This window comes from Trichechus manatus, unplaced genomic scaffold, assembly GCF_000243295.1.
Source record: "Trichechus manatus latirostris isolate Lorelei unplaced genomic scaffold, TriManLat1.0 scaffold00130, whole genome shotgun sequence".
Classification (NCBI taxonomy): Eukaryota; Metazoa; Chordata; class Mammalia; order Sirenia; family Trichechidae; genus Trichechus; species Trichechus manatus.
This window is the reverse complement of record NW_004444066.1, coordinates 4,441,076-4,457,047: the sequence shown is the minus strand read 5'-3', so window position 1 is coordinate 4,457,047 and position 15,972 is coordinate 4,441,076. Positions and strand designations below refer to the sequence as shown.

At 36.9% G+C, this 15,972-nt stretch overlaps 1 protein-coding gene across 1 annotated transcript in view; it reads left to right on the top strand.

Annotated features, from left to right (window-relative positions):
* The window catches only part of SPINK5 (serine peptidase inhibitor Kazal type 5), an 80,705-nt gene that overhangs the window by 50,702 nt on the left and 14,031 nt on the right, over positions 1-15,972 (top strand). Inside the window, exons 20-26 of the mRNA XM_023739184.1 lie at positions 375-477; positions 2,346-2,470; positions 6,613-6,682; positions 8,000-8,127; positions 8,951-9,053; positions 11,185-11,312; positions 12,675-12,747. Coding sequence (XP_023594952.1) covers positions 375-477; positions 2,346-2,470; positions 6,613-6,682; positions 8,000-8,127; positions 8,951-9,053; positions 11,185-11,312; positions 12,675-12,747 — 730 coding nt within the window. The remainder of the gene's footprint in view (positions 1-374; positions 478-2,345; positions 2,471-6,612; positions 6,683-7,999; positions 8,128-8,950; positions 9,054-11,184; positions 11,313-12,674; positions 12,748-15,972) is intronic.

The following is a 15,972-nucleotide window of genomic DNA, read 5'->3' as shown; positions in this document are numbered from 1 at the left end:
TTTGAAAGAGAATCCAGAAGAAAAAATACATTTGGCATACAAGAGAATTATTTTTGGGCCTCTTGAATATGAAGTACTTGTGAGAAATTCAGCTAGTGATGTCCAGTGAACATTTATGAAATGCTAATTAATTGCTCACATTGTATTGCACATGGTTACATATAGGCTGATCTTCACCTTCTGCAATGAGTGCTCTTCCATGCAGAGAACTTCACATAATTGTAAGAGAAGAGGGCCTGCAGCATAATACATGTTCGACAAAGGCTGATAAATTCCTGGACAAATCTAATTTGGTCATATGACAAGAAACTCATAGAAATGCACTCCACTCCCTCTAATCTATTATTCTCTACTCCCCACTTTCTGATTTCCAGCCAGAAAGAAGATGAGGAAAGAAAGAGGAAAGAAGAGGAAGGTCAGAGAACTGTGTCAGGATATGGTCCCAATGGTGGTGGTGGTGGAGGTGGAAAATCTCAGGTGAGAACAACCGCCAGTTTCTTAACCAGAGTTGGCTCAACACATTGGCAATGAGACTATGACATGGCCTATGGTAAAGGTGAATGCATTTAGTAACCCATTGCCATCGAGTTGATTCTGACTCATAGCGACCCTATAGAACAGAGTAGGACTGCCCCATAGGGTTTCCAAGGAGCAGCTGGTGGATTCAAACTGCCAACCTTTTGGTTAGCAGCTGAGATTTTAACTGCTTAGCCACCAGGGCTCCATAATGTGTTTAGTGCTCAGGTTAAAAGCATCCTTGGAAGAACAGAGGCATTTCCCCATTAATGCTGCAGGTAAGCTCCACAGGTAGACCCCCATTTACAACCGGGTTACGTTACAGGACTACTCCGTCGAAAGTCGGTTCTGATATAAATCAAAAACCTCATTTTTTTTCTTTTTTTTTTTTAGTTTTCATTATTATTGCCTTTTATTATCAGCATCTTTATAAATCCAATCTTCATTTGTCTTTGGGGATTGGAAACATTACAGCTGACAATGATAACATCAGCAAATTACATCCTGCAACACTGTATGTAGTACATATTACTAATAATAAGATGTACCAAAAAACAACTGGTGGTGCCAAGTGCGGTTCATCATAACTCGAATATGTTGTAAGTCAGAGACTACCTGTAATTCTTAGGTTCTCTAGGGCTCATTTTGTCTTCTTTAAACCTGGAGATAATTATTAACATGATTATCTAATCCCAATCTCCTAACTCCCTTTACAGTTATCTAGCCCTCATGCCAATAATTGGTCTCTCCCACATGTTCTTCATTTTCTTTCATTATTCTCTTTTGTCCTGAATGCAGCCGCCTTTGTGAGGTATTTTTTCTGTTAATCCAAGGCAGCATAGTATGGTGAAAGAGCATAGTGTTTGGAGTCAGTTTATGGTATGATCCCTCCTCTACCACTTATGAGTTGTGAAGCCTTGAATAAGTTGCTTCATCTCCCTGAACTCTATTTTCTTTTATCTAGCAGTACTCATATAGGGATAAAATAAAATAATTTAGGCAAGTGCATGAATATTTCCCAAGACACTTTTAAATGTCAGCATGACAAAGTTGCCTGTAAGCTCACTCCCTGGGTATATGAACACAGTTTGATAGGTTTATAGCAACCTTATTTCTCTTCCTATGATCTTGGGATTATCAAGACTGTCTCTTTGCTTCCCCATCTGATACACACCCTATATTTGCTCTTGATAAACTCTGACCTTTCTGTTTTCCATCTTTTCTGCTTTAGGAGGCTGAGTTCTCACTCTCAAGGGCTGCATCTGTTAAGACATTCGTCTATCTTCTCCATAATTTGTTCAAGCCTGTCTTCCTTGACACCTCCTTTGTATAACTTTGTACTTCTACCCAGCATTTCTCTCTCCTTTTTATCTACATCATAGGTCAGGAAACTTTTTTTGTAAAGGGCCAAGTAGTAAATATTTCAGCCTTTGTGGGTCAGATGGTCTCTGTTGCAACTATCCAACTCTGCCAGTGTATCAAGAAAACAGCCACAAATACTATATAAATGAAAGGGTGAGGTTGTGTTTCAATAAAACTTTATATATAAAAAAAGGCAGCAGGCCCTTGTTCTATGCTATTACATCCCAGCCAACTTTATAATTTCCCTGTATAAAACCTTAAAAGCAACATTAGTAGCCATGACATCTGGCCTCCTATAATTAGAATATGAATGATTCTAGCCTCTCTTCTTAGGTGGGTAGCAACCCTAGATATTATATTCTTTATAAGGGGAGGTAGATAAGATTTTCACTCAAATTATTAACAAATTTAATAAGAAATCAACAGACCAAGTAATCCAGGAGGCCTGTTCTCTTCTCCCCTTTCAGGACCAATGTGCTGAATACCGGGAAAAAATGGAAAATGGAAAACTCAATTGTACTCGGGAGAGTGATCCTGTATGTGGTGCTGATGGAAAATCATACAATAAATGTACCACGTGTAAAGAAATACTGTAAGTACTGCTGTCAACAGGCAAGTCTAAAAGATAATCACACACTTATCAATGACTATGTCTCATTTGTTTATGACTCCCTCTATAAAAATTAAACCTCTGGTTAATTCCCAACTATTCTCTCTTTCTCTTGAAACACGTAAGGGGCAATGAACCCCAAAGGCAGCTGATCAAGTGGCTGATTCCTACTCTATTTTCCAATGTAAGTCTGTGACCTCTAAGTATTGTCATAGTAGATAATTGTTCTTTAGAACACATTATGGCTGCATCCTAGGAATACTCTGCTATGGTCATTTTGAATAGTTGGTCAGCACAGCTTGAAAGAGCTGTTTTCTTTTAGTTATATGTATGAGACACACTTATTGTGTATTCCAGGGCCTGTTTCTTCTATTTATTTTCCCTTGATGAATGGCAGTGAATTGGAGTGGTTTATGATCCAGCTCAGCAACTTTTGATTTGTTTTACTGCATGAAATAACATAATGTCTTAGTCCCATTTATAAATTGAGGGAGTTTTCTAGGTGACCTTGAAAGGTCCTTGTAGTTCTAAAACTCAATGCCTCTGTTATGACATTTAATAGAAATGTACATAATACTCTTCTCCCTACCACCTATATACATTCTTCACCACTCTCCCTCGCACCATGAAAGGAAGAAAGAAAGAAAGAAAAGAGAAAGAAAAACAAATGAGATTGTGGTAGTAAAGGGCACGTGAAAAAATCAAATCCAAATGCTGCATTTTATATATGAGAAAAACGAAGGACCAGAGTGAGTACTTGGTTTACTGAAGGTCTCATAGGGAGTAATCTTCAGAGGCAAAATTAAGTATCAATCTAGTATTTATTCTACATTATTAAAATTCTTTAATAGAAGCAAGATGGCAGAGTGGTTCAATGCCAGGGTTTTGGTATCAGATGGCTATTTCAGTTCTATGTCCTTGTTGTTGATGTTGTTAGGTGCCATTGTGTTGGTTTCAACTCATAGTGACCCTATGTACAACAGAACCAAACACTACCCAGTCCTGCACCATCCTCACAATCGTGTTATGCTTGAGCCCATTGTTTACAGCCACTGTGTCAATCCATCTCATTGAGAGACTCCCTCTTTTTTGATGACCCTCTACTTTACAATGCATGATGTCCTTCTCCAGGAACTGATCCCTCCTGATAACATGTCCAAAGTATGTGAGATGTAGTCTCGCCATCCTTGCTTCTTAGGAGCATTCTGGTTGTACTTCTTCCAAGACAGATTTGTTTGTTCTTTTGGCAGTCCCTGGTATATTTAATGTTCTTTGCCAATACCATAATTCAATGGCATCAATTCTTCTTCTATCTTCCTTACGCATTGTCCAACTTTCTCACGCATATGAGGTGGTTGAAAACACCATGGCGCACCTTGGGTTAGGTGCGCCTTAGTCTTCAAGGTGACATCTTTGCTTTTTAACACTTCAAAGAGGTCTTTAGCAGATTTGCCCAATGTAATGCATCGTTTGATTTCTTGACTGCTGCTTCCATGGGTGTTGATTGTGGAAACAAGTAAAATGAAATCCTTGACAACTTCAATCTTTTCTCTGTTTATTATGATGTTGCTTACTGGTCCAGTTGTGAAGATTTTTGTTTTCTTTATGTTGAGATGTAATCCATACTGAAGGCTATGGTCTTTGATTTTCGTCAGTAAGTGCTTCAAGTCCTTTTCACTTTCAGCAAGCAAGATTGTGTCATCTGCATAACACAGGTTGTTAATGAGTCTTCCTCCAATCCTGATGCCCCGTTCTTCTTCATATAGTCCAACTTCTCGTATTACTTGCTCAGCATACAGATTGAATAAGTATGGTGAAAGGATACCACCCTGGCACATACCTTTCCTGACTTTAAACCATGCAGTGTCTCCCTGTTCTGTTCGAACGACTGCCTCTTGATCTATGTACAGGTTCCTCACGAGCACAATTAAGTGTTCTGGAATTCTCATTCTTTGCAATGTTATTCATAATTTCTTATGATTCACACAGTTGAATGCCTTTGCATAGTCCATAAAACTTATGTCCTTGGATAGGTTATTTCACTTCCTTAGACTTCAATAGGCTCATATTTAAATGGGGGACTACAATGATCATAGCAGCCATGTGGTGTTTCTTTTGAGAGTTGAATGAGATGAACTATATAAAACTCTTAGCACAGTGTCTGGCACAAAACAAGCACATAGAATATGTAAGTCTTCACTATTAATGTTGTCATTAGTGTTCAGTAAAATTAGATATTGTTATTAATAGTGATAATTGATGACTAATGTTATGATTTTTTTATACCATACCAACTTTGCACAACTAAACCTATGCAGATATGATGAAAAGAATTGAGGCAATTCTTCACTTGTGACTGTGTTTCTTTCTGCATCACACATTAATAGTGGCTAATTTTGTGAAAGAACAACTAATGCTTCTCAGATATAGAAAATTATTAAGATAAAACTTTTTCTTAAGTAAACCATTTCATCTATGTAATAAGATACTTGGAGTATTAAAAAAACAATATAAATGGATTTTTAAACATCTTTGAAAAATATCTATTCTACAATAAGTGGCTATTGACTACTTGCTATGTGACTCTTTAAGGCACCTAAAATGCATAAGTGAACAAGACAATGTTCCTGCCGCTTTGGAGCTATAACATAATGTAGCAGAACACAGGTAATAGATAAATAAATATGTAACAGAAGTCTAAGCAGTGATAAGAAAAATAAAACAAGGTAATACAACAGAAAGAGATGAGAGCTGCTATTTTAGTTATGGTGTTTAGAAAAGGCTGGACATTTGAGGAAGACCTGTATAGAGTGAGTGAAATGAACCATTTGAATATCTGAAGATAGAATAGTCTAGAATGAGCAAGAGCCAATGCGAAGTCATGAAGCTACGTATGAAATTAGTAAGCTCAAGAAACTGCACACTATGTCTCAAGATTATTGAGTAAGGAGGAGAATTGTAGGAAATAAGTTTATAAAGGAAGTGGGACCAGATTATATGGGGGCTTTTTAGGCCTTGAGAAGGACAATGGATTTTATTCCATGTGTGATGGGAAACCATTGAATGTTTTTCAACAGAACCATGAATAATCAGAATTCTACCAAACTGAATCATTGTAGGTACCCTCTTTTTCTAATAGTTTACTTCATTAAAATTTGGTGGCTTTATATTTGGTGGAATCTTTAGAATATATTTTATTACCACTTCCCTATTTCTTACAACTCTCAAATAGAACTCCTCAAAAAGAAATATATATATATATATATGTGTGTGTGTGTGTACCTATATATACATACATATAGGTATATACATACATGTACATATTTTTGCTTTGTGTGCAAAACCAAGTGAAACTTTGAAAGAGAAATATGTATTAGAGTTTTGCGGTGTTTGGATAGTGGAACAACGGCATCAGAATCACCTGGCTCACTTATTAAAAATCAGGTTACTGAGACCTAATCCAGATCTCGTGAGTCAAACTGTTGGAGTGGTCAGTGAATCTGAATTTTTAACAAGGTCTCAGGTGATTTTTAATGCACATTAAAATTTAGAAGCCACTGGCATGAATATTTTATGAGAAAGGTAAAATATAAAGTAGCACGATAAGGTACCTTTTAGAGTACTTGTCTACTTTCTCTCTTGGGTTCTACACTTTAAGAAATAATGTTATAATGGGTTAACTCATAAATGAAGGAACCAGAATGGGAAGTTGGGTGGAGGATTAAAATCCTTGAGTTATGATGAAAAGGTGAAGGAACAGAGGAAGCTGGACTTGGAGACTTGCCTCTAAATGTCTGAAAGACTGATAACAGAAGAGGTCACAGATTTAGCAGGCTGTGTTGTCCTCAGAATTTGAAATAAGACCAAAGGATGTGAATATTAGGCAGATAAATTTGGGCAAAAATAGAGGAGACTGTGTAATTACTGGAGTTGATCTACCTAGAATGTGTACATGTGATGAGGGAGCTTCTTGCACTGGGATCTCAATAACTGAGCTGACTACTCATCTCTGGGAGGTGCAGAGATACTCTTTATGAAGGCAGTGTTTAGGGATATATAAACTCTAATACCTTTTCGACCTTGAGCGTGTTAACAAGATGGCTGTTGACTCTTTTCTTTTCCAGTCAAAGAGAAGCAAATGAAAAAAATAATTCTGACTTCAGATCAAATGAGTCTGAATCAGCATCAGAAAAGGTAAGTTATTTACTGTGTTTTGGCAAGAACGGTATTTCTGTAAGACAATGCTTGGTCATCAAGGATATGAAAAGAAGGTGTCAGTGTGGCCAGTCAAGGCCTTGCCTTTAGATGATCAAAAGCCATGATTAATATAAATACCACTGGGTGGCATGAATAGTTTGAGTTTGGCTACTAACCGGAAGATCGGTGGTTCAAACCCACCCAGCAGTGCCACAGAAGAAAGGCCTGGTGATCTACTTCTGTAAGATTAACCAAAAAGAAAACCAAACCTATTGCCATCAAGTCAATTCCAACTCGTACGCCCCTATAGGATAGAGTAGAATTGCCCCATAGAGTTTCCAAGGAGTGGCTGGTGGATTCGAACTGCCAACCTTTTGGTTAGCAGCTGTAGCTTGCCGTAGCTCTTAACCACTGCACTACCAGGGCTCCTCTGTAAGATTGTAGCCATTGAAGACTCTATGGAGCAGTTCTACTCTGACACACATGGGGTTGCCACGAGTAGGAATTGACTTGGTGGCAATGGGTTTTAGTAGATCCTTCAGTGTAGAAATTGAATGGCATATGGAAGTGCTTCAGTCTAACACTTACAAAGCACTTTTATAAATAGTAGTTTATTTAATTTTCTCAACAGCCTGATGAAATAAGGCTTTTCAGCCTTACTTGATAGAAGGTGAAAATGAGATTCAGCCAGTATATTAGCTTCCTGTTGCTGCTGTAACAAATTGCTGCAAATATAGTGGCTTAAAACAACACAAATTTATTATCTTATGTATTTTGAGTTCAGAAGTCCTACATGGGTCTCACTGAGCTAAAATCAAGGTGTTAATAGTGCTTCATTTCTTTGTGGAGACTTTAGGAGAGAATCCATTTTCTTGCCTCTCCTAGCTTCCAGAAGTTGTCTGCATTCCTTGGCTCATGGCCCCTTCCATCTTCAAAGCCAACAATGACCCATCAAGTATTTCTCATTCTATATCACTAACACTGACCTTTCTTCCTCCCTCTTTCACTTATAAAGACTCTTGTGATTATATTGGGCCCACTCACACAATCCAGGATAATCACATCTCAAGGTCAACTGATTAGCAACCTTAACTTTATCTTCAATTTTAATTTCTCCTTGCCATGAAGGTAACATATTCACAGGGTTCAAGGATGGAATGTGAACATATTCAGGGGGCCATTATTCTGCCTACCACAGCAAGTATAAGTGACTGCCAACTTTTCTAATTCTCAAATTGAAATCTCCTAATTCTCAAATCCAATAAAATACTATGTGAAAATAGCATTTCCAATATATGCTTCTTTTCTTTTCAGGACATATGTGATGAGTTTAAAAGTCAAATGAAAAATGGACAACTTATCTCTACTTGGGAGAGTGACCCTGTCCGGGGTCCAGACAGCAAGACACACGGCAATAAGTTTGCAATGTGTAAAGAAAGACTGTAAGTATTTTTTTAATGGATTGGCTTTTTTATTATTTTTTATAATTTGTTTATCTCTGTTGTTGTTGAGAATATACACAGCAGAACATAAACGAATTCAACAATTTCTACATGTACAATTCAGTGACATTGATTATATTCTTTGAGTTGTGTAGTCATTCTCACTTTCCTTTTCTGAGTTGTTGCTCCCCCATTAACATAAACTCACTGCTCCCTAAGATTCCTAGCTAGTCTTTTGAGTTACTATTGTCAATTTTATCCCATATAAATAGATCTTAAAAGAGCATAATGCTCAAGGGAGGCATTTTTTATGGTATCATGGGACATCCTAGTTAATTGGCCTAATAACATATTTAGTTCTTCTGTTCTACCTCGTAGTTTGTTATGTAGTGCCTAGGTCTTAAAAGCCAGCAAGCAGCCATCCACAATACAACAGTTGGTCTGTATCCATCTAGAGCAACAGGGGAAGAAGGAGAGTCAAGAATAGGTGGAAGAAATAGAATATGTGGCTAATTGCCTCCAGGAGAAACAGCCTCCTTTGCCATGAGACCAGAATTCTATGAAAGAATCCTGATCAAAAGGGGGAAAATACAGAGCAGAATTTCAAATTCTCATGGACTTCAGACTTTCTGGAGCCATGGAGGCTGAATGAACCTCTGAAACAATTGCCCTGAGATAATCGTCAAATTTTAAACTTTAATGGGCTTTTGATTGTGAGTCTTAAAATGTACTAATCATCACTCACCAGTTTGGGAAAAATGACAATATTTTTTAAAGCAGATATTCTGGTAATTAGCAAGCTGTTTGTTCACTTTGGTTAAAGATGTTCTTCCATTGTTTCTTCCCGGGAAAGGGAAGCAGCTGAAAAAAAGAAGAAAGAGGAGAAAGACACGAGAAAAAGTAATGAAAAGAGCAATGAAAAAGAGGTAATATATTTTAGATATATTAATACCTAAAATTTGTCGGTTAGTTGTTTAGTTGATCCATTAAATGAATATTTATTGAAGGTCAACTCTGTCCCAGTCATCGGGGATACAATGGTAAACAAGAAAGGCATGGCCAAATCTTGCAAAGGAAATAACATACTATTTGATGCCCTAAGGGCAACTCTTATGCAATTACCATGCATATAGAGGATTAGTGATAATTGTCAAATTATTGTTGCTTCCAGTGAATTTATTTTCTGATATTCTAAAGAAAAAAAAAAAAAAAAAAAATCAAGCAAACAGATGCCAAAAATAACAAACAAGAAAGCATGTATCATTGGAGTTCTAGATGATAAAATCTTGATCTGGCTCTTCACTGATATTGAGGGTTCAGTATGAGGCTTTATAAATAGTGTTCAAAGCTTTATAACACCAATACAAAGAATATTACACAATACAATCTCTTCTACTCCATCTATTGACTCCAATTAAAAAAGCAAAATAGTGAATTTCCCCAGAAAGTTTTTCCTCTTAGTGAGGCAAATTTTCATTAGTCAAAATCAACTAGAAGGCAATGGGGGTTTTATACTCACTCAATATAATGAAACATCAATGATAAACATCATTATTTAAAAAATATCCTGGGAATTTCTGTTGTGCACTTTGGTAAATGAATAGCTTTCAGAAAAAGGCATTATTTTACTAGTACAAATTATCTCCACTGGCCATCTATTTTATTTAAACTCTTGGTCAGTTTTCAGTTTCATGGTATCTATTTTAGAAATTTCAAACAGAAAATTATATATATTTAAGAAATCCATTTTTTTCTGGCAAAAAGAGAAATAGGGTCACATCTACACATGCAAATTTTAAAATAAGCCCCACTAAGAGCATGCATTATCAAATTAAATCTTCCCCACGATCTATGCAGTGGGTGATATTGTTACAGTTTTGCAGTTGAGAAACACTCGAGATGTTAACCACACATGAATGTTAAACAGAAGAGCCAGAGACTGAACACTTAAACCAAGGATTATAGTACAGGCAGACCTATGCTATCATCTACATGTACGTATGTGGTATTTTGGGCATCTTGAAAAGAAAATAGTTCTAGACACTTCTGAAAATGATGGTTGTGAGATACTTGATAAGTTGACCAGGTATTCAATCCTAAAGAGCATTTAAAATGCAGCAGATAAAAGTAGGTCTGGAATCGTTTATGAGTATCACAGTTTATAGAAAGAAGAATAAGTACAATCAAGATTACTAGCAATATTTTCTAAGGTTGTCTTTCCAAATTTCTGCTTTGACTCTTGGGCTTAAAAGAAGCTGAAGACAGATTTCTGAAGATCTCCAATGATTTCAGCAGAGGTCAGATCCAGTGAGCTAGGTTCCATTGGTTTCTTATTAAGGTCTTTATGTGAAGAAAAAGTCAGCTCTATATTCTTACAAATGGATAAGAGCTTTCTTCTCTGCCATATAAAAACAGAGAAAAAAAAAAAAAAAGCAACATAGTCTGGTTGTTGGCAGGGCTGAAATCATGAATACCACATTGACTTTAACTAATCTCTCTGAGCCTTATTTTTCTCATCTATATAACGGGGATAATGAGTGTCAATCTTATGGGATTTTTTATAAAAATTAAAGGACATTCATTAGAGCACACAGCAAAGTGTTTGGCATGTAATATACATTTGATAATTTAAAAAAATGTTATTGAGTAAAGCTAAAATTTTACATGTTGATATGTCTTGCCAGAGAAGTGTCTTTTCATTCATTCCAGGGTTTTAAATTTGACCCTTTATGCATGGAGTAATAAATACAGTTGCAAAGAGAACAGGTTTGGGACTCAGCCTAGTACAAAACTGTCTGAAAATAGAATGGGTTGCCTTAAGTGATAGTGAAGTTCTGTCGGAACAGTACTGATATGGAGACAGATGGAGAGAATTCAAATTTCTTAGTCAGGGATTGAATGAAGAGCTTTTAAAACACATGTCAACCCCGAAATTTTATTTTCTCTAGTTTTTTTTCTTTCCTTCAAATGTTATGAGTTCATACCTAACTAACCAATCATATTTTTAAGTTTTAAAGATCAGACTATGGTAATAACATCTTTTGCTCATATTGGCAGGATCAGTGTCATGAATTCAGGAACCTACTGAGAGGGGGATATCTTCTGTGCACCAAAGAAAATGACCCTGTTCAAGGCCCAGATGGCAAGATGCATGTCAACAAGTGTGCAATGTGTCAGAGTGTCTTGTACGTGAAGAGGTTTATTGATCAATTTGACACAGTGTGCTAGTTTGTCAGAAAATAATTCTTCTTACTTTAAGACCTAAGATACTTGGCATCACACATTAAAAATATAATAATAGTGCCTCACTTTTGCAGAGGACAGTAAGTTTGCAAAACACTTTCATAGAAATTGTAATTTTCATAATGAAAGGCATAATCATACCTGGAGCCACTGAGGCAGGAAAGGCAGCTTACCTGAGTGAAAGTCAGTTCACTTTACTGAGCCTCAGTTGCCTACATATAATACCTACATTATATACGTGATTGCAGTTAGCTGCTGAGTTGGCTCGAACTCATGGCGAACCCATATACAGCAGAACGAAATATTGCCCAGGCCTGTGTCATCTTTAGGATCATTGTCATGTTTGAGTCCAGTTAGACAATATTCTGTTCCGATCCACGGGATTTTCATTTTTGGGATATATTGCCATTTCTTCCTTCCTGTTTTTGTTGCTGTTAGGTTCCGTCAAGTTAGTTCCAACTCATAGTGACCCTATGCACCATAGTATGAAACACTGCCTGGTCCTGCACCATACTCACAATCGTTGTTATGCTTGAGCTCATTGTTGCAGCCACTGTGTCAATCCATCTCATTGAGGGTCTTCCTCTTTTTCGCTGACCCTCTATTTCACCAAGCATGATGTCCTTCTCCAGGGTCTGATCCCTCCTAACAACATGTCCAAAGTATGTGAGACGTAGTCTGTAAGACTTCCTTCCTAGTCTGTCTTAGTCTGGAAGGTCTGCTGAAATCTGTCAACCATGGGTGACACTGCTGGTATTTGAAGTACTGTTGGCGTAGCTTTCGGTATCATGGCAACATGCAAGCCACCACAGTACGGCAAACTGACAGACTGGTGGTGGACATTATAGATAGGTATGTAATGAAACCAACAGCATACAGTTTTTGTGGAAATTCAAGGAGATAATATTTGCAAAAGTGTTTATAAACTTCAAAACACTATAACTAGGTAAGGTACAATCAAACCGTAGTGTTTTAGTTATAATTTAATTTAACAAGAAAAAAGAGAGAAATAAAGCAACTTCCTATATGAGAGAAATTAATGTATTCAATTAAGGAAAAAATAAATAGCCTTTTAAGATTATACCATTCTGGATCATTGTTTATTAACTGAATTTACAAAAGTTAATAGCATTGCTACATATATGAAAATTTCAACAATCAAAATTGACTAGTAAAAAACATATTTTTTAGATTTTTGAAAAAATAGTGTTGGATTTCCTAATGTTTAGAATAAGAGCAATACTTGGTAAAATAAAATTGAAAAATAACCAGAGAAAAATACTCCTATCCTTTTTATTCTGCAGTGAGCAAGAAGCTAATGAAAGAAAAAAGAATGATGAAGAAAAATCACGTGCGAAAACTTCAAATGACTCGAAGGTTATTTCTTAAAAGATATCAAAATAATTTTCAAATTAATTCTCCTACTTTTCACCCTCAGAATCCTGTATTCCCCTCCAGTTTTTGAATAATAAAGATGCTAACATTTTACTTCAAAGAAAATTGATTTTTTTGGCTTTGGATTTTGATGCTTTTCTTTTTATTTATTTATGTATTTTGATTGTCGTAGTTTAGATGAAGTTTACATTTCAAGTTAGTCTCCCATACAAAAATTTATACATATTTTGTTATGTGACCCTAATTTCTCTCCCCATACTGTGACAGCACACTCCTCCTTTCCACCCCTGATTCCCCATGTCCATTCAACCAGCTCCTAACCCTCTCTGCCTTCCCATCTCACCTCCAGACAGAAGCTACCCATTTAATCTCTTGTATCTACTTGAGCTAAGAGGCACACTCCTCATAAGTATTCCTTTATGCCCCACAGTTCAGTCCAATCCCTGTCTGAAGAGTTGAACTTGAAAATTGTTTTAGTTCTGGGCTGATAGAGAATCCAGGAGCCATGCTTTCTGGGGTTCCTCCAGTCTCAGTCAGACCATTAAGTTTGGTCTTCTTACTAGAATTTGACTTCTGCACCCCACCTTTCTCCTGCTCTAGCCAGGACTCTCTGTTGTGTTCCCTGTCAGGGCGGTCATTGGTGGTAGCTGGGCACCATCTAGTTCTGGTCTCAGGCTGATGCAGTCTCTGGTTTATGTGTCCCCTTCTGTCTCTTGGATTAATGCTTTCCATGTGTCTTTGGTGTTCTTCATTCTCCTTTACTCCAGGTGGTTGGGACCAATTAATGCAGCTTAGATGGCCACTTCCAAGCTTTTATGACCCCAGATGCCACTCTCCGAAGTAGGATTCAGGACATTTTCTTAATAAGCTTTGTTATGCCAATTGACCTAGAGGTCCCCTAAAAGCATGGTCACCAGATCCCTACCCCTGCTACTCTGTCCCTCAAAGTGTTTGATTATATTCAGGAAACTTCTTAGCTTTGGTTGAGTCCTGTTGTGCTGACTTCCCATGTAGTGTGTGCTGTCCTTCCCTTCACCTAAGATAAAACTTGTATACTATCTAGTTAGTGAATAACCCTCCCCATCTCTCCTCACCCTTGTACCATCAAAGAACATTGTCTGCTGTGTTTAAACCTTTACTTGAGCTCTTATAATAGGGGTCTTATACAATATTTGTCCTTATGTGACTGATTAAATTCACTCAGCATAATGACTTCCAGTTTCCTCCATGTTATGTTTCACGCCTTCATCATTGTTCTTTATCGTTGCATAGTATTCCATTGTGTGGATATACCATAACTTGTTTATCCATTCATCCCTTGATGGACACCTAGGTTGTTTCCATCTTTTGCTATTGTAAGCAGTGCTGCAATGAACATGGGTGGGCATATATCTATTTGTGTGACAGCTCTTATTTCTCTAGGATATATTCCAAGGAGCAGGAGAGCTGGATCTTATGGAACTTCTATTTCTAGCTTTTTAAGGAAGCGCCAAATCAATTTCCAGAGTGGTTGTACCACTTTACATTCCTACCAGCAGTGTATAAGTGTTGCAGTCTCTCCACAAGCTCTCCAGCATTTATTATTTTCTGTATTTGGGATTAATGCTAGCCTTGTTGGGGTAAGATTATATCTCATTGTAGTTTTGATCTGCATTTCTCTAATGTCTAATGATTGTGAGCATTTCTTTGTGTATCTGTTAGCTGCCTGAATATCTTCTTTAGTGGAGGGCCTGTTCATATCCTTTGCCCATTTTTCAACTGGGTTATTTGTCTTTTTGTTGTTGAGGTTTTGCAGTATTTTGTAGATTTGAGAGATTAGATGCTGATCGGATTTGTTGCAGTTAAAATTTTTTTCCCAGTCTGTGGGTTGTCTTTTTACTCTTTTGGTGAAGTCTTTTGATGAGCGTAAGTGTTTGATTTTTAGAAGCTCCCAGTTATCTAGTCACTCTTCTAGTGCTTGTGCATTGTTACTTATAGTTCATATTGTGTTTATGCCATGTATTAGGGCTCCTAGCATTGTCCCTATTTTTTCTTCCATGATCTTTACCATTTTCAATTTCATGTTTAGGTCTTTGATCCATTTTGAGTTAGCTTTTGTGCATGGTGTGAGGTATGGGTCTTGTTTCAGTCACACATATCCAGTTACACGAGCACCATTTGTTAAAGAGACTGTCTTTTCCAAAATTAATAAACTTTGGGCCTTTTTCAAATATCAGCTGCACATAGGTGGATGAATTTATGTCTGGATTCTCAATTCTGTTCTGTTGGTATATGTATTTGTTGTTGTACCAGTACCAGGCTGTTTTGACTACCATGGTGGTATAATAGTTTCTAAAATCAGGTAGTGTGAGGCCTCCTACCTTGTTCTTCTTCTTGAATAATGCTTTACTTATTCGATCCTCTTCCTTTTCCAAATGAAGTTGGTGATTTGTTTCTCCATCTCATTAAAAAATGCTGTTGGAATTTGGATTGGGATTGCATTGTATCTACAGATTGCTTTGAGTAGAACTGAAATTTTCACAATGTTGAGTCTTCCTATCCATGAGAAAGGTATATTTTTCCACCCATGCAGGTCTCTTGGTTTCTTGAAGTAGTATCTTGTAGTTTTCATTGTATAGGTCTTTTACATCTCTGGTTAGATTTATTCCTAAGTATTTTATCTTCTTGAGGACTATTGTAAATGGTATTGATCTGGCGATTTCCTCTTCGAGGTTCTCTTTGTTGGTGTAAAGGAATCCAAGTGATTTTTGTAGTTTATCTTATATCCTGAAACTTTGCTGAAATCTTCTGTTAGTTTCAGTAGTTTTCTTTTGGATTCTTTGGGGTTTTCTATGTATAAGATGATACCATCTGCAAATGGAGATACTTTGACTTCTTCCCTACCAATTTGGATGCCCTTTATTTCTTTCTGTAGCCTAATTGCTCTGGCTAGGACCTCCGGCAAGATGTTGAATAATAATGGTGATAAAGCGCATCCTTGTCTCGTTTCCGTTCTCAAGGGGAATGCTGTCAAAGTCTCTCCATTTAGCACGATGTTGGCTGTTGGCTTTGTATAAATGCCCTTAATTATACTGAGGAATTTCCCTTCTATTCCTATTTTGTTGAGAGTTTTTATCATGAGTGGGTGTTGGACTTTGTCAAATGCCTTTTCTGCATTGATTGATAAGATCATGTGGTTCTTGTCTTTTGTTTTATTTATGTGATGGA